General features: G+C 42.3%; 1 protein-coding gene across 4 annotated transcripts in view; it reads left to right on the top strand.

The window, feature by feature from the left end:
• The window catches only part of mllt1.S (myeloid/lymphoid or mixed-lineage leukemia; translocated to, 1 S homeolog), a 31,247-nt gene that overhangs the window by 9,484 nt on the left and 2,560 nt on the right, over nucleotides 1-19,203 (top strand). For 3 of the 4 annotated variants that reach the window (XM_041575888.1, XM_041575889.1, NM_001094512.1), the window contains 9 exon segments: nucleotides 1,918-2,000; nucleotides 9,698-9,841; nucleotides 10,241-10,366; nucleotides 10,587-11,129; nucleotides 12,351-12,438; nucleotides 12,687-12,795; nucleotides 13,353-13,452; nucleotides 14,503-14,574; nucleotides 15,317-15,388. In XM_041575888.1, the coding sequence (XP_041431822.1) occupies nucleotides 1,918-2,000; nucleotides 9,698-9,841; nucleotides 10,241-10,366; nucleotides 10,587-11,129; nucleotides 12,351-12,438; nucleotides 12,687-12,795; nucleotides 13,353-13,452; nucleotides 14,503-14,574; nucleotides 15,317-15,388 (1,337 nt within the window). 4 annotated transcript variants of the gene reach the window in all.

The following is a 19,203-nucleotide window of genomic DNA, read 5'->3' as shown; positions in this document are numbered from 1 at the left end:
GTCAATCACAACCCTTATTTGGCACTAACTAGGAAAAATTTTCATGCTTGTGTTGCTCCCCAACTCTTTTTACATCTGAATGTTGCTCACGGGTGGAAAAAGGTTGGGGATCCCTGCTATAAATCAACAAGTCAGTTCACTGAGCGAAAGTATTATGCACAGCAGGAAAGACAACAGAAAGGTAGAATATATCAATACCATAAAAATTAAAGGAAAACTATACCTCCTGAGCAATGTAGGTCTCTAGAAAAAAAGGGGAAGGAAAAAGTTAGTTTTTTTTAGTTCTGTTGACTCCTGCCGATCCTGCTTCAGTCTCTCGACTGTAAAGTTACTTGGCAAAAAACGGATCAGCGCCTCTGGCAATGGAGAAAACAAACAACAAAAAGCAAAATATAGTGTAGTATTTTCAATATAATCCAATTGGACACCAAGTGTTGGAATAGGGAAACGGTGCTTTAGTATATTGTTTTCCCTTTGCAAGTTATTTCACTTTTTCAGACCATAAAAGGATATCCCATGTGCTTTTCCTTTAAATGACCATTAGATCCTTTAAGGTAGCCATAGACGAAAAGATCCGCTCATTTGGCGACATCGCCAAACAAGCAAATCTTTCCCCAATATGCCACTAACGGGCATGGCTATATCGGGGGTATATTACGATCATATTACGCAATGGGCTCCGACGGGATCGGTCGGGACAAAATCAAACCTGTCCGATCGACCAAACGACCGACAGAAAAAGTCAGGACTCTCCACACACTCTGAAATTGTACAAATCCTTGATTTGTACGATAGGATCTTTGCGTCTATGGCCACCTTTAGGCATGCATACATGATTGCTCCAGATGCTTCCACCAAAGTTAGCTGAAATGCCTACTTACAAGATAGTAGTTTCAGAATTGCGTGTAATAATCTTTCAGCTCCCCTCTTTCTCCATTACTCCATATGCTCCCACATAGAAAACAAGGCTTCTATAGTGTAATATTGTATTAATAAAGCTTATTTTTAAAATTATAAAAATATTTCACTCACATTTCTTTCCAATTTTAAAACACGCATAAGCCAGCTTTCTAGCAGGTTGCCGAGTTGGATCCGGGATAGGGGTATTGCTGGCGTCTCCTTCTCCCACGTGGCTTTCCCCTGCAGCCCACCAGTCCTTCCACGCTGTCTGACGTGTTTCGCTGGTCCAATCAGAGGCATCATGAGGAAGCTGATTGGACTAGCGAAACAACTTGCAATGGGAAAACAATATACTAAAGCACCGTTTCCCTACTCCAACACTTGGTGTCCAATTGGATAATTTTGAAAATACTACACTATATTTTGCTTTTTGTTTTTGTTGTTTGTTTTCTCCATTGCCAGAGGCGCTGATCTGTTTTTTGCCAAGTAACTCTATAAAAATATATTGCATAAAACCGCTAATATGTGAAACGCATGTAAATAAACTAGTTTAGAATATACTTTTTTAGCGTTATGTGCCATTGGGTAATTTTTTTTGACACACGTCATTTTTTTTTTTTTGACGCGCAACGCCATACAAGTCTATGGCTCATTTCCACAGCGAAACAATGTTAAAAAATTCGTCCATCCGTATTCTGGACTTCATTTGTAGTTCATGCTTTGAGCAGCAATGTTTGACTGTATTATAAGTCTGTATTATAATAAGAAGGCTGAACTATAGTATATATTACATCACATGGAACCAATTAATTTTTTTGTAGAATTGTACATTTACTGTATAGTTATGTAAGTATCCTGCTTCCTTGAGGAGGGGTGTTGCTTTTTGTATATTCTTCTTGCTGAAAAGATTGCATCCAAATGCTAGAATGTGCAGTTTTTTTAACCTCAATGTCCCTGCCTATGTAAACAGTGTGCTGTTTTTTACCACTTTTTTTTTTTTTTTTTTTTTTCAAATAGCGTGCAAGGAACCTCCATACAAAGTGGAAGAATCTGGTTATGCTGGCTTCATTCTGCCAATTGAGGTGTACTTTAAAAATAAGGTACAGTGTAACAGAATGTGAATTTTTAAATAGATTGTGATTTGATTGATTAAGCCTTTCATGCAGGGCATTGTAGAATGTATGGTGCACACACTAAAGCATCAGCATTCAAGCTCTGTAGAACTCTTGTGTTTTGAGAACCATAAGGAGCATAGATTATATTTTCTAGTTTTATCTTTGATTTGTGCAGAACCATGTGTTTACTGGCAAAAGCTGACGTGGCAGAGATCAAAAAAACTTGCTCAGAGAGGGTTAAAGAATCTGGCAGATACAAGGACTATAAAGGGCACGTTTATTATGTGGTGTAAAAAACAGCGACAAAATTTGCATCACAACACCAAGCTTCACCAAATAAAAAGGTGGCATAATTTTTTTACATGTTTTTTCTTAGACCGACTTTCACCGGAACTTACTTATAAAGGTCTGAAGCAGTATAAAATAATGGTGTTCACACTGCATAAAATAAAATACACCTTAAATAAATTCACCAATTATTTTACACAGATTTTTAGATATTGTGTTATGTTACAACCAATTGTCCATGTTACAACCAATCCAACCCTCTACGCTGTGTGTTCACAAGAAATTTTGAGTGAGAGCACCTAATTTTTTACCTATGCACACTTTTTAAAAAGTGCCCACACAGGATTATAAAGTGTGCAAACAAGTTTTTTTTGCGCACACAGCCAAGGAATTAGAGTAATCATTAGTTATAACTGCTCTTTTCTGTTCATCAACAGTATCCAAGTTCTCTGCACACACTATCCATATACTGTACATACTAGTAGCTTAAGGCACAAAATGTTTCAATGTCCTTAATATATTGATAGTGGGTTGAGTGCAGATGACCTCTTACATTTGTCTATATACATAACTTAATACACTATTGGGTAGGTGGGTGCAGAAATTTTGAGGTCCCTCTCTCCATTTTCAAGTGCCAGACAAAATTAATTGATGAATGTAGGCAGACAGTACCTGTTCAAATGTCTGTTCCATTAAATGTGGTTTGTTATTTAATAGTGACCTCTTTATACGGTGGTGCTTGAAAGTTTGTGAACATTATCTATATTTTTATATGAATGTGACCTAAAACATGATCTGATTTTCAAACAAGTCCTAAACGTACACGAAGAAAAGCTAGTTAAACAAATGAAACTAAAATATTATATTTGTTAATGTATTTATTGAAAGAAAAATGATCCAATAACATATCTGCATGTGCCAAAAGTATGTGAATCAGTATTCACTTAATTTCACTCAGTATTTGGTGTGACCTGTTGTGCAGCATTAACTGCATCTAATAGATTGCAGTAACTGTTGATCAGTCCAGCACATCGACTTGAAGACAATTTAGCCCATTTCTCCATACAGAACAGCTATTGGATGTTGTTGGGTTTTCTCACATGGACCACTCACTTTGTCTTTCCACAAAATTTCGATTGGATTAATGTCAGCACTAGAATTCTCTGGTATATATTTCATTGCTGCATCAATGATTTCAAGCTGCCCAGGCCCAGATGCAGCAAAACAGGCCCAAACCAGAAAACTCCCACCACCATGTTTCACAGATGGAATAAGGTTCTTATGACCAAATATAATAATTTTTATAATAATTTAACTAGGTTTTCTCTTGCCTAGATTAAGGGAAACACGCACCATGGGGGATGAGATCCTGTTGCTTGGAGGATGGACACTAAACAGTTAACGAAGCTCCTCCTCCTGCACTGGGTTTCATCCCCTGCCTACTTCCTGTACCCTCAGTTTTATTTTAGTGTCCTCAGAAGGAGGACGGATACTACTGGCTGGGAGCAGTGGTACTGATTGATTCATGTGCCATGCCAGCAGTGGGGGCCCGAGTTGTCTTTCCTGAGCCCCCCCAGCCAGATACATTGTGCCCACTATGCCTTCCCGCTCCACGGAGGTCTGCAGGCGGAGGCTCCCTCACCACCCCGGGGTCACTGGTTCCCGCTCCACGGAGGCTGCACCAGTGACCCTGAACGGGGTACGCACCTACATTGGGGCACGAATGGCTGGCAGCAAAGGGGTAAGTTATCTTACATTACCCCTTCTCACCTCCTTATCCCTTCTTGTTAGCTTCTCTACTCCCAGTGCAAGTTCCTGGCGCAGCCTTGTATGCACCCTGCAAGCCAGCGTGGGCAGAGATTAGAGCGGGCCGTCTCCTCGCTCAGTCCCTGCAGAGTCTGCGCTCAGCATGCGCCTGCCCTTGCGGCCGCCATCTTGGAAGTGGGCGCCTTCTCTGCAGAATACTCGCGGCGGCCATTTTCCTTTTGGGACACGTGCGTCCTATCTTCTGCCCTTGCGGCCGCCATTTTAGAAGTGGGCGCTTTTCCCTGTAGGACATAGCGGTGGCCATTTTCCTTTTGGGACACTTGCGTCCTAGCTAATCCCCCTCGCGTCACTTCCGGCCGCCATCTTGGATGCGAGTGAGACGCAGCTGCAGCTACATCTCTGCCTCCCTTGTGAGACCGGTGGAAGCAAGGTTTTGTCATTGAGTAACAAGAGATGGGGGAATATTGACTTTTCTCTTCACAAGCACCCGCATGAGTTATTTATGCCCTAAGCATATTCTCTTCTCGCCCACGCAGGTTGCCAAATTAAGGGGAAGTCCCTGTGACTTCGGTCACAATACTCACCCAGCAATTTTCCCTGCCTACATTCTTAAGGGGACAGCCAGCCTAGCACCATGACTGACAGAACAGAAGGGTTACCCTCTACTAAGCGGCAAAATAAAACCCGCACCCCAACCCAAATTTCTTTCCTTGCATGCTCTTCATGCAAAGCAAAATTTGACACAGCCTCTGCTGACCCAGAGTGTGTATCTTGTAGAACTGGCACTACCCCTGCGCTTAGTTTGCCTTGTGCAACCCTACAACCCAGCTCAGCGATAGCTTCGGCTTCTCAATTGAGCTTGGATTCTGAATTTGTGCGAGCGCTCTCCCTCTCACTGGCAGGACTCCAGAATCTAGCCAGAATTCCAGAAACCTTAGACAAGGTTTTAGAGCATCTTTCTAGTCAACCTCAAAGGTTGAGCGCACAGACAACTGCTACCAAGCGCCCTCATCCCCCCATCAGAATCCCCAGACAGAAGTCAACATTCACACGAGGATTCAGGGGAAGAGGGGCAAGTGTTGTCAGGTGAAGAGTCAGATCAGGAGCAGGACACTCCCAGATCACAGAGGGAAGTAGAATCACTGATTCAGATGGTTTTACAAACCTTAAACATTGAAGACACTACAGCTACCGCTGAACTGAGCAAGAACATTTTTAAAAAGCAGAAGAAAACGTCATACGTATTCCCATCTTATGAACACCTAGATGAGATAGTTAAGACACAATGGAAAATTCCAGACCGTAAGGTTAAACTGTCCAAACGTTTCTCACAGACTTATCCCTTTCCTCAGGAAACTACTGATCTCTGGTCTTCTCCACCAGCTGTGGACCCACCAGTGTCGCGGCTTTCAAGAACCACAACCATACCAGTTGCTGACGCAGCATCTTTTAAGGACCCCATAGACAAGAGATTAGAGGGTTTTTGTAAGGCCACGTTTTCAGCGGCAGGAGCAGCGCTGCAACCGATCTTTGCCACAGCGTGGGTTTCAAGAGCAATGGAGATATGGGTGGAGCAAGTAGCACAACTCATTGGATCCGAGGACCCATCAACAGATCTTCTATTGTCACAGATCGCTAAAGCTAACTCTTACATCTGTGAAGCAGCACTGGATGCGGCAAAACTAGTTGCCAGGGCTTCAGCACAATCCATCGCTGCCAGACGTTTTCTATGGTTAAAGAATTAGTCTGCGGATCTCACTTCAAAAAGATCTCTGGTCAGCCTTCCTTTTGTGGGCAAACAGCTCTTTGGAGCAGAACTAGACAAAATAATTTCACAAGCGACAGGAGGAAAAAGTACCCTGCTACCGCAAAATAGGCCCAAGCGCACCACTTTCAAGAGGAGGCCATTTCTGCGGCCCTTTCGTCAAGGTCAGGGCCAAAGACAAAGAGCGCAAACAGAAAAACACCACTCTTCCAATCGTCCCAGATATCCAAACAAACAGAGCCACAACTGGTCCTCAACCAGAAACACGGCAAAGCCATCACAAGAGAAATCCACCTCAGCATGAAGAGGTGCCCACCCCCGAGGGTGCCCTCCTAGGCGGCCGCTTAAGAAACTTTCGGGAGGTGTGGAAACAGAAAGTCCAAGACCCCTGGGTACTGAAGGTAGTATCTCATGGCTACCTCATAGACTTTATAAAAATTCCACCAAAAAGATTCTTTGTGTCACGACTTCCCTCAAAGGAACCCAAGAGGTCAGCATTTCGAAAAATTCTCCAAGACCTCTCAATCTCGGGGGTCATACAACAGGTTCCACCTCTAGACAGGGGCCGAGGTTTTTTATTCCAACCTGTTCATCGTCCCAAAAAAGGACGGATCCTATCGTCCTGTGCTAGATCTAAAGGCAGTAAACAAATATGTCAAGAGACAGCACTTCAAGATGGAAGCCAATCAATTCATTCTTCTATCACTAGAGATGGGGGAATACATGGCTGTGATAGACATCAAGGATGCGTATCTTCACGTGCCAATACATCCCAACCACTGCAGATTTCTTCGGTTTTTTGCCGCAGGAGAACATTGGCAATTTGTGGCACTTCCCTTCGGGCTGTCCTCAGCACCGCGGGTCTTCACAAAGGTCATGGCAGCAGCTCTAGTAGACCTGAGACTTCAAGGCATAGGAGTCATACCTTACCTAGACGACCTACTAGTCAAGACTCCGTCCCACTCCCTAACCACAAGCCAACTACAGACAGTAGTAGAAAGACTGACTCAACTAGGCTGGATCATCAACTACCAGAAGTCGACATTCACTCCAGCTCAGCGGACAGAATACTTGGGTCTTCTGATAGACACATCGCTGGGGAAAGCTTTTCTTCCACCTGCCAAGATAGCAAATTTTCACGCAAGACTGAGGATCATTCAGAAAGAGAAATATATACCACTACGAGTTGCCATGAGAGCGCTGGGGACAATGGTTGCGTCATTTCCAGCGGTACCTTATGCCCAGTTACATACAAGACCACTGCAGAGGTTGATCCTACGGCATCAGAGACAGATGCGTACAGACCTAGACCGCAAGATTCTCGTAACGGATCCAGTTCAGGCATCAATGAGATGGTGGCTTCAGCCGTCCACACTACAATCAGGGAAACTGTTTCCCAACCATACATGGACGATCGTAACTACAGATGCCAGTCTACAGGGATGGGGAGGAGTCCTAGAACAGCACACTGTCCAGGGCAAATGGAGCCCAGGGGAGAGGTCTCTTCCCATCAACATACTAGAACTAAGGGCAATATGGCTCTCCTTGTCCCACTGGACTCACATTCTGAAGGATCGACCAGTGCGTATCCAGTCAGACAACATGACAGCAGTAGCCTACATAAACCACCAGGGAGGCACAAGAAGCCAGATGGTCTTGACAAAGGATACTACTATGGGCAGAAAGGAATGTACCAGCCATCTCAGTGCACATCCCAGGAGTAGACAACTGGGTGGTAGACTTCTTTAGTCGAGACACAGTAGACCAGGGCGAGTGGAGCCTTCACCCGGAAGTCTTCCAAGAAATAGTGACACGGTGGGGTATGCCAGAGGTGGACTTGATGGCGTCAAGGTACAACAACAAGCTAGCAAGCTTTATGGCAAGAAGCAAAGACCCGTTAACAATAGCGGTAGATGCTCTAGTAGCTCCATGGCCTTTTCACAGAGTTTACGTGTTCCCACCACTTGCCCTGCTTCCAAGAGTCATCAAAAGGATAAAGGAAGAGAGAGGCAATACTGGTGGCTCCATTCTGGCCCCGCAGACCATGGTTCGCAGAAATCATGCAGTTAACAGCAGATACTCCATTTCGACTTCCATTCAGGGAAGATCTTCTAACGCAAGGCCCGATTGTCCACCCGAATTCTCCACGGCTGGATTTAACGGCGTGGCTCTTGAGGCCTTGATACTTTCTAGATCTGGAGTTCCACAAGAGGCCTTACCTACGTTATTGAAGGACAGAAAGCCTGTATCAGCCCGTATTTATCACAGAGTGTGGAAGACCTTCATAGCATGGTGTGAGAATTACAAGGACCGGCAGGATCCAGTCCCTCCTTCAGGAGGGACTGGATAAGGGACTAGCACTTAGCTCATTATAGCTCCAAGTGTCTGCATTATCCATTTTCTTTCAACACCAGTTGGCTTTGCGTCCAAACATCAAGACGTTCCTACAGGGTGCTGTTCGACAGGCACCGCCATACCGTCAGCCGATTCCTCCATGGGATCTTACCCTAGTTCTATCGGCAATTCAGGAACAGCCGTTTGAACCCATCACGGACATTCCGTTGCTTACACTGACGTTTAAGTTTTGCTACTTACCATCACATCAGCTAGACGAGTGTCTGAGTTGGCAGCATTATCCTGCAAGCCTCCGTTTACTATTTTCAATATGGACAAGGTAGTACTGAGACCGACACCGTATTTCCTTCCTAAGGTGGTGTCGGAATTCCACCTTAACCAGGACATTGTTGTCCCTTCTTTCTGCCCACATCCCAAAACACAGATGGAGAAAAAGTTGCACACACTGGATGTGGTCCGCACTATAAAGACTTATATTTCTGCTACCAAGAGTATAAGAAAAACTGACAGTCTCTTCATCATCCCAAGGAAGGGCCTCCGGGCATCAAAGACAACAATCTCCAAATGGATCAGGTCTGCCATCTCAAAGGCTTATGCAGCTAAAGACAAATCTCCACCCTTTGGGATTCGAGCTCACTCGACCAGGTCACTAAGTACTTCTTGGGCGGTTCGCCACCAGGCTTCCGCTGATCAGGTTTGTAGGGCTGCAGTGTGGTCATCTTTACACACTTTTTCCAAATTCTACAGGATACACACCTTCTCCTCAGCAGAAGCAAGCTTTGGGAGAAAGGTCCTACAGACCGTTGTTAACTGAGCACTGGGGTGTAAGTCCCGCCCTCATGGGTAGCTTTGGGACGTCCCCATGGTGCCTGTGTCCCCCAATCTAGGCAAGAGAAAAATAGATTTTTGTACTTACCGTTAAATCCTTTTCTCCTGTCCTACATTGGGGGACACAGGCCTTCCCTCCCTGATTGAAAATTATAGTCCAAATATTACAGTTCAGGCACACACTACAGGTGTGACATCATAATATTGTATATAGTTTATAGGGGGTGAGAGTTCCTCTTCTGTTCACACGTGTTTATAGTAGGGTTGTCCTTCCTTCTTCGGCCCAAAAACTGAGGGTACAGGAAGTAGGCAGGGGATGAAACCCAGTGCAGGAGGAGGAGCTTCGTTAACTGTTTAGTGTCCATCCTCCAAGCAACAGGATCTCATCCCCCATGGTGCCTGTGTCCCCCAATGTAGGACAAGAGAAAAGGATTTAACGGTAAGTACAAAAATCTATTTTTCTTCATCTACTTTTAGGACTTGTTTGAAAATCAGATGATGTTTTAGGTCACATTCATATAAAAATATAGAAAATATTAAAGGGATCACAAACTTTCAAGCACCACTGTATATAGGGCCTATAATCATTTCATCTTAGTGCAGATTTAGATGCAAATTTAAAGGTTGCTGATTTGAACTGACTTGAACGCTTTAATCTTTTTTCTTGCTTGCCCTGTAGGAGGAACCTAAAAAAGTTTGTTTTACCTATGATCTCTTCTTAAACTTGGAAGGAAATCCACCTGTAAATCACCTGCGCTGCGAGAAGTTGACCTTCAACAATCCCACAAAGGAGTTCCGTAGGAAGTTGCTCAAAGCGGGTGGGGTGAGTCCAGGAATATGGACTTCTGCCATTATCAGTTATGCATAGTGTTTACAATAATTCAAACACAGGCATTTTTCACATCTCTCATTTTCTTCTCAGAAGCAATAGCATGTTAATTTCTTATGTTGGACATCATTTTTCCAGTATCCAATTGTAAACTGTAACCTTTGCTGTAGTTACTTTCCTGCATAAGGTGCATAATTAACTCACATTTATGCACAGATTCCATACATGTACATATGGCACATATTAGAAACTGTAACATTATTGCACATTACAAAGTTAGAGGGACAGTGTCTTTTATATAACAGAACGATAAAGAAGATACTGTGCACAGTGCATGCCTTTTGCTACTCCTATTAATATTATAACCATCTTATTACATTTTGTATATTTTAGGTAATGGTAATGCCAGAAGGGGCAGAGACAGTTTCCAGACCAAGTCCAGACTATCCTATGCTACCCACAATACCCCTCTCTGCATTCTCTGACCCAAAAAAGACTAAGCCTTCTCATGGCTCAAAGGTTAATGTTAATTTTATTTACTTACCTACCATTTACAATTAGAATCATAAATCATTAATAATATTTTTTGCCAAATGTGATTACTTTAATTAGGTAAAGAATTAACACACCAGTTATGCAGAATATTGTAAAGAAAATGATCAAACTGTCTTTTGATTCCAGAAAAAATATTTACTTTTATTTCTTTATTTCTGCATTGTAACACAGTTGTGTTTTTTAGGATGGAAACAAAGATGGCAGCAAGATATCAAAACCCCATAAAGTAACAAAAGAGCACCGTGAACGGCCAAGAAAGGATTCAGAAAGCAAAAGCAAAGAAAGTGAACAAAATAAGCAAGTGAAGGAATCTTCCTCGCGGAAGCCAGTTGAGAACAAGCCACTCAAGGAAGAAAAAGCCCCTCTTAAAGCTGCATTCAAGGAACAAAAGCTTAATCTTAAAGAACCTAAGTTAGAAAACATGTCTCCTAAAGGAGGTCCATCTGATGTCAAGCCATCCAACAAGAGGCCACCCAACACAGATTCCCCCAAATCAAGTAGCAAGAAGCCAAAAAAAGGCATCTCCAAAGGACTTAATGTTTCTGGAACATCACCCAGAGGTCCTCCAAATCCTACTACCAACTCTTCTTCTTCATACCCAGAAAAAAAGCCAGTAAAGGAAAAGCCCAGCAGTAAACCAGAGAGGCCCAAAACTGAGAATGAAGTGAAAAAGCCAACTGAGGCAGAGGAATCAAACTCTGACGAAGAAGGTTCCTCAAAATCAGAGGTATGGGGAGGAACAATTGAAAAGTTTATGCATCTGTCTACAGCTGTAATGTTCTGGAAATATTGAATGTGGAATGTAAGACTTAACTTCTATCAGTTTTGTATAGAAGTGTGTGTATTATTCATATTACAATAATAATAATAATTAATAATGATAATAATATTAAGTGAACTCTAATAAAATATATATATATATAATAATAATAAATGTTAGCACTGTAATTTTCATTTGAAAAACCATGCATATCCATTAAGATTGTATTTTTAGTTTTGAGGAAGGTGGAAAAAAACATTTGAAACCTCTCCAATTTGTCTCAGAGGTTTAAAAATGGCAATGGCAAATTTGTGCTGAGTTAATTTCCCATTACACTGTTAAAGGAACAGTAACACCAAAAAAAGAAAGTATTTAAAATTAATCAAAATATAATGTTCTGTTGCTTGCCACACCTGAATGAGTACAGGGCCATCCAAAAAATTGACTGTTTTCTTACTACGTTCTCTTGCAATGGAACATAGGAGAGATCATCCAAAGGTGAACACAGGGCAATATGCCTGTATGTAAGAGCCTTCAGTGTTCATGTTCATGATTACTATTTATAAATCTATAAGGCGAGCATACAGTCAATTTTGTAGCAGCCTTTTCACCCTTCAGTCTTAGCATAGGGCATAAGGAAATTAGGTTTCATCTTAAAGATTTTGTGGAGTTGTGGAACTCTTTCCAGATCCAATTGGCAAATCCAATAGGAGTTCTTTCAAAAATACGTCCCTTTTACTTGATAAGTATGCTGCATAAATCCATGTTGGTGGCAAAACAATCCTATAGTTTTTATCTTTAAATGATTTTAGTAGTGTTAATGGGATTTTCCATAATGTGGATCACTATGGTTTATGTGACAAACCCCAGATTCCCAGCATTCTTGCTAATAGATATCATAAGTAAAGTACTAGGTTACTGAAATCGACAGAAAGAAAGCAGAAGGTTTTTTTTCTCGATGAGTAAGATTGAAGTAGCCTTGAGTAAATGTTAATATACAGTACTTCTTTAATATGTTGTAGGTCTCCTGGAATAGCTCAGAACATATTCCTGGGCTGGGGGGGGGGGGTCGAGTCTAAATACTACATTCTTTTCAATGCACTTGTTTGGGAGAATTAATGCAATCTTTATTTTTCTTTCCCGTCAATGACCTATGACCTTCTCTCACCTGCTTCCTGCTATTCTCAGTCTGTCCCATCTAGCCCTTCCAATAGCAGCTCCAGTTCGGACTCCACCTCCGAATCTGACTTTGAACCACCTCAGAACCACAGTCAGGGTAAGCCATTGTTTTATCCACTTTGGGGATAACTAATATCATGTATCAGGAACTAAACTGGCAGTTATTTAGACTGTGTATTTGTTCTGTAATGCTGCATGTAAATGTGATTTATAGGCAAGTCTTTTCCCAAGGTGAGCTGTATGTTGCCATGTTAAAAATTACTTGCACTATTTCATCTGTCACTAAGATTTTTCCTATGCTCAAGTGGTGCAAGGAGCTTACCCAATTTATATTCTGCAAACTAGGCCCCCTTCGATCAATGGTGGAGGATCTCCAGTCAGAAGAGTCTGATGATGACAGCTCTTGTGGAGATGAGGCTGTTTTAAAGAATAAGATGTCAAATCGAGATTCCAGGTGAAAACTTGTACTATCATATATAAATATTCTAAAGAGCTACAGGACAACATTCGGTAGGATCAATAGGTGTCAAGTTACTGTCCAGTCACTTACTTCAGACCACAGGCCAGTGCTCCTCTTTTTCCGAAAATGAGATTTACTTTCCCCTGGTGCCATAGTTTTAAGGTGCTTTAGCTTCCTCTGCACCTCTTTCTCTGGTAAGTTCAAATACAGTACACAAATTGTTTGTTCAATCATATTTGATTTATGAACTATGGAAGCACAAAGGATCTTGTGGAACAGGAAGAATATAATGGCAATAGAAAAGTACCCCAGACTGGTGCATTATTAGAAGAAGAGAAGCCCTAGGATCTGAATGAAGCAACTAGAATCAGCGGAGGCGCCCAACATCTTGGCACAACTAATGATTCTACTTTACTTTGTACTTTAAACCCTCGTACCTTACATTTAAATGTTATTTAATACGCATTCTTACATAGATTATGACTAATTGTTGATGTTTATTTCCTTTTTGAGTCTGAAACATTACAAACATTTGCATCATTTGCCTACAGGATGAGTCTTAGTGACAGTGGCAGTGATAGCAGTGATGACTCCTGCGCTCCTAGCCGAGGTCCAGCGCCCATACAGAAGATGCCACCAGCTAATAACAAGGTAACCAGTATTATCAGAAAGGAAAAGGTTTTTTTTTTTTAAATAATAGAAATCTATTTTATTCCCATTTTGTTATATGGCACCAATTGGGGAAAAGCTTTTCCCCTACCGGAAATGTGAGTTAATAGAGCCTGCACTCCAGTTGGGGGAAACTGCTGCTTTAAAAAACAAAATTGGCCCTCCATGCAAAGACAATGACACCTGCAGTGGTAGGTAACTCCTGGTATGTGTATTTTCACACACATACTTGATGAGAGCATCCATGCCGGCATGTGACGTCACCTGTTTGAGCATTATGGGCAATCTGGGACACTAAACCGAATTTACATTTTTGTGTCCAAGAATGGCTGCCTACTCCTAGAGCTCACTCCTGGGATAGGTGACCTATCATTTGCAGAGAGCATTTTTTTTTAAAAATAGCATTGTTTCCCCCAACTGGAGTGCTGACACTGTTAGCCCCTGCCTGGAGTGGAGAAAATAATTTTTAGAGTGCATACTGCGATGCCGTTATTTAGCAACTTCACAGCTGGATCCTTTGCTTCAGTTTGATTATAAAGAAATACATTGAAAACACAAAGGAATATTCTAAATTCATATTGGCTGTATTAACTCTAGCTGTCAGGGGAAAAATATACTGTATAAAACAGATATGCAATATATTAATATGTTAAAAGTGGGCCAGAAAGACATTTATTATTTATCTTTTATCTTTTATTGGAGGAATACAGCTTTTCTTCCTTCACAACTAGAATGGATTCCTAGAAAATCCTTTCCCCTCCCAGAGCAAAGAGCCATCAGATGGAGAGTGCATATCAAACACAAAACTTCTTACATTCTGTTTTCTATTTACTCGATTTTCTATATCGATATGATAGAGGCTGCTGACTAACAGCCCATATCTCCTGGGTTATTTCCAGAGGGTAAGAGTATAGTTCACCTTACCTTTTCTTGTGTGAGAAGAAAATTTAAAAAAAAATGTGAGGGGTATAGATAAAGTATGAGGCAGCATTAATGCTTTATTTGATTGTTTTTTTTTTTTTTTAACTCCAGAATACTGGCCGTAGAAGTCCAGAGCCCTGCACTAAATCGGATAAGATGCTAAAGAAAGGGTTGTATGACAAGGTAGTCTTATCCTCGTTCGTGAAATCGATTTTCATTTGAAGATTTTGTATCCCTTGTGTGAGATTGTTTTTTATACCTGTGTTTATTCTTAAAGGATAAGTAAGCCATTTTATATTAAGATCCCTAAAAATACCTTCCTCCCTGTATTCAGTCACATGTCATTTCTAAATTACAAGAAGATGAACTGCAACTGATTTCAGCTAGTTCCTGGTCTAGTGTGAAGCTCTCCTTCCTGTTCTTTTCTGAACTCTCTTGGGTTGTGAAAAAGGTGTCTACTGTGCATGCTTGTGCCTCCTGCTCCAATCTAAATCAATCAAACATGGGCAGCAGGCACTTCTTTGACCAAAGAGAAATGGAGAGCTCAGAAAAGAACAGGGGGCAGAGATTCACGCTAGACCAGGAACTAGATGAAATGAGATGCAGTTGAGTTGCTTGTGATTTAGAAAAGACCATTATACTGAATCCAGGGAGAAAGGTATGTTATTCTGGGCACTATTCAGAGTGATTTTAGAGATTAAAAAGAAAGGGTTACTTACTATTTTATAAAAATACTTTTATTAAACTATAATTTTTGAAAATTTGTTTTATTTGGATAAAATAGAATCTATGGGAGACAGCCTTTTTGTAATTCTGAGCTTTCTGTATAATAAGTTTCCAGATAATGGATCCCATACCTGTACATTAAGTGAGTCTATGCAGCAGTGATAGCCCTTTTTTTACGTTAATTCCTTTTTATGTTCAGGCTTACACAGATGAGTTGGTTGATTTACACAGAAGGTTAATGGCTCTTCGGGAGAGGAATGTCCTACAGCAGGTGAGAGGACTGGGATTCCCCTTTATTCAGTGTCTTGTGACCACTGGCAGAACCCAAACAAATCAGCTGTTTTCTTTAATCCAGGGGTGTCCAAACTTTTTGCAACGAGGGCCAGATTTGGTGAGGTGAAAATGTGCGGGCCGACCATTCAGCTTGACATTCAGTCTGACACTGATATCCCTTCCGAGGTAGCTAACTAGCAATTTAGGCCCTAAATCTAAATCATACTGAAGGTTAATTAAAAGTTAAACAACCCTTTTAATTTAGCCGCCTTTCCCAATTCTCCCCTTTTTAAATACTGTGTTGTTGTTGCTAAAAATCTTCTGATTGGAGGTGATCATATAACTGGTTACAGAAAACCCCACACATTGTCCATGGCTACTGTTCCTTTAAATCACTCATATTTGGCGCTCTGACTGCACCTTCTGTTGTGACTGGCCATAAGGCATCAGGGGACACTAGAGAACTAATCGCTAAAACTGGTGTCAAAGGCGGACAATGATCAATATTCTTTTTTTCACTTTAATGGAGATGCCACGTGTCCACATACTGTTGCCGTGCGCCTGAGGGACCGAGCACTCAGCGTTGCTTTACTCCCGGCGCAGCTCCGTCATGGCACCTCACAGGGCACTTACTTGGCCATTGGTCGCACCACACACACGCTTCGTGTCAGTGTAATAGAACAGCGCGGTCGGCCGCTTACATTACACGGGAGAACTGAAGCCTTGGCCTCGCGAGGACTGTTTGCTAAACTGACTGATGCCACCAGATGGCGCAACGTGGCGTCAACTGTGACTGAAAAAGATGTGTGTGTTATGTTGCAGTATGACCGGGGCTGCTGTTAGAAGCTGTACATCATTTAAAGGAATAGTTCAGTGTGAAAATAAAAACTGTGTTAATAAATAGGCTGTGCAAAATAAAAAATGTTTCTAATATAGTTAGTTAGGCAAAATTGTAATATATAAAGGCTGGAGTGAACAGATGTCTAATAAAACAGCCAGAATCCAACTTCCTGCTTTTCAGCTCTATAACTCTGAGTTAGTCAGCGACTTGAAGGGGGGCCACATGGTACATTTCTGTTCAGTGAGTTTGTAATTGATCCTCAGCATTCAGCTCAGATTCAAAAGCAACAGATATGACCCATGTGCCCCCCTCAAGTCTCTGGTTACTGCCTGGTAACCAGGGTAACCAGTCAGTGTAAACCAAGAGAGCTGAAAAGCAGGAACAAGTAGTGTTCTGACTGACATGTTATACATGAAATCACTCCAGCCTTTATACATTATATATTTGCCTAACTAACTATATTAGAAACATTTTTTATTTTGCACAGCCTATCTATTTACCCAGTTTTTATTTTTACACTGAACAATTCCTTTAATATGGGAGGGGAGTCGGCTTCCTCACTAGCTGCTCTCTTCAGCCACTTCACGATAAAGGCAGGGGGCGCGGGGAGAGCAGCTCGTCATAACCTGCTGCTGGCCAATTAAAAATGGATCGCAGGCCGCATTTGGCCCGCGGGCTGTAATTTGGACACTCCTGCTTTAATCTTTAGTGTCAATTTCTTCTTGAGCACTGTATAAAAATATTCTGTTTTGGAACACAAGTAGTTCCTCTAGAAGACAGAACTCCTAAAAGAATTGTTCAGTATAAAAATAACTAATAAATAAATAAAAAAATATTTTCATTAGTTAAGTTAGTTAGCCAGAAATGCAATCTATAAAACCTGGATGTGTAACATAATAGGCAGAAGACTACTTCCTGTTTTGCAGCCATCTTGGTTTCCACTGATTTGTTGTGAGGCAGTCACCAATCAGTGACTTAAGGGGGGACACATGGGTCATAAGTTTTTGCTTTTGAATCTGAGCTGAAAGCTAAGTGTCAGTTGCAAACTCACTGAACAGTTATGTCCCATGTGGCCCACTTATAATCACAGACTAACTCAGAAAGTTAAAAATCAGGAAGTTGGTTTCTGTTCTGTTTTGTTGGACATCCTCTCACTCCAGCTTTTTTTTTTTTTTAATTGAACTTTTCCTTTAAAGGACCAGTAACATCAAAATTTTTTTTTACAAAATTCGTTAGTATACAATGAAAAATAAACACCAAGACAAATGAAACTTTTAATTTGCAAAGCCTTTATTAAGAAATAACTTACCGAAACTCCACTTCCTGTCCTCTTCAGAAACGGCGAAAGGGCGACCATCCTTCCTGCAGTGATTGATTTCTCCTCCCTGGCTTTTCTCCTACTCAGTCCATGTCTCCCAGCACTCAGCGCTGTGCTCAAGATAGAGTGTCGGGACAGCAGCAGCAGCATGTCCAGCAGCAGCCCCCACAGCATCCCATCCAACAGGTCCACGAGTCTGGAGGCTGCACGCTGCTGCAGGAGAAGGCAAGGATTCAGGAAAGGAATCCTCCGCTGCGATTGCGGCGGCAGCGGCTACACGGGGAAGTGACTTGAGAAGGGGTAGAGGAGCCGCCGGCACATTCACTTGCTGTATCCTTGATTGCGGCGGCTGGAGGATGCGGCTACACGGAACCTCCTCTGTGAATGAATAAACGAGACAACTGCCAATCGCCATTTGCCAAACGACAGAGGGAGGGAAGCGGCTGTAGTAAGCCGCCCTGAAGTAACTGTGCTCTCCGCGGCGGAGGCAGCAGCGGGCCCTGTTGGATGGGATTCTGTGGGGGCTGCCGCTGGACATGCTGCTGCTGTCGCCGCAATCGCAGCGGAGGATTCCTTTCCTGAATGGCGATCGGCGATGGCAAATGGCGATCGGCAGTTGTCTCGTTTATTCATTCACAGAGGAGGTTCCGTGTAGCCGCATCCTCCAGCCGCCGCAATCAAGGATAAAGCAAGTGAATGTGCCGGCGGCTCCTCTCCCCCTTCAGCTTCTCAGGTCACTTGCCGTGTAGCCGCCTCCTCCAGCGCCGCAATCAAGGATACAGCAAGTGAATGTGCCGGCGGCTCCTCTTCCCCTTCTCAAGTCACTTGCCCGTGTAGCCGCTGCAATCGCAGCGGAGGATTCCATTCCTGAATCCTTGCCTTCTCCTGCAGCAGCGTGCAGCCTCCAGACTCGTGGACCTGTTGGATGGGCTGCTGCTGGACATGCTGCTGCTGCTGTCCCGACACTCTATCTTGAGCACAGCGCTGAGTGCTGGGAGACATGGACTGAGTAGGAGAAAAGCCAGGGAGGAGAAATCAATCACTGCAGGAAGGATGGTCGCCCTTTCGCCGTTTCTGAAGAGGACAGGAAGTGGAGTTTCGGTAAGTTATTTCTTAATAAAGGCTTTGCAAATTAAAAGTTTAATTTGTCTTGGTGTTTATTTTTCGTTGTAAACTAACGAATTTTGTAAAAAAAAATTTTGATGTTACTGGTCCTTTAAGAAAAGTGTACCTCCTTCTCTTCCCTTACTGGCATATAGCACGAGAACCAACTCCAGACTTTTACTGATTCAGCATGATACCAGGGCCATATTTATTAACCGATATCCAGCAATGGCACATTGTTCAAGCCTTATTGTTTAAAGGAATTGTTCAGTGTAAAAATAAAAACTGGCTAAATAAATAGGCTGTGCAAAATAAAAATGTTTCTAATATAGTTAGGCAAAAATGTAATGTAATGTTTAAAGGCTTGAATGACTGGATATCTAACATAATAGCCAGAATCCAACGTCCTGTTTTTCAGCTCTCTGGTTACCAATCAGAGACTTGAGGGGGGGGGGGGGGCACATGGGTCATATTTGTTGCTTTTGAATCTGAGCTGAATGCTGAAGATCAATTGCGAACTCACTGAACAGTTATGTCTCATGTGGCCCCC

This window comes from Xenopus laevis, chromosome 1S (assembly GCF_017654675.1).
Source record: "Xenopus laevis strain J_2021 chromosome 1S, Xenopus_laevis_v10.1, whole genome shotgun sequence".
NCBI lineage: Eukaryota > Metazoa > Chordata > Amphibia > Anura > Pipidae > Xenopus > Xenopus laevis.
This window is presented reverse-complemented; position numbering and strand designations above follow the sequence as displayed.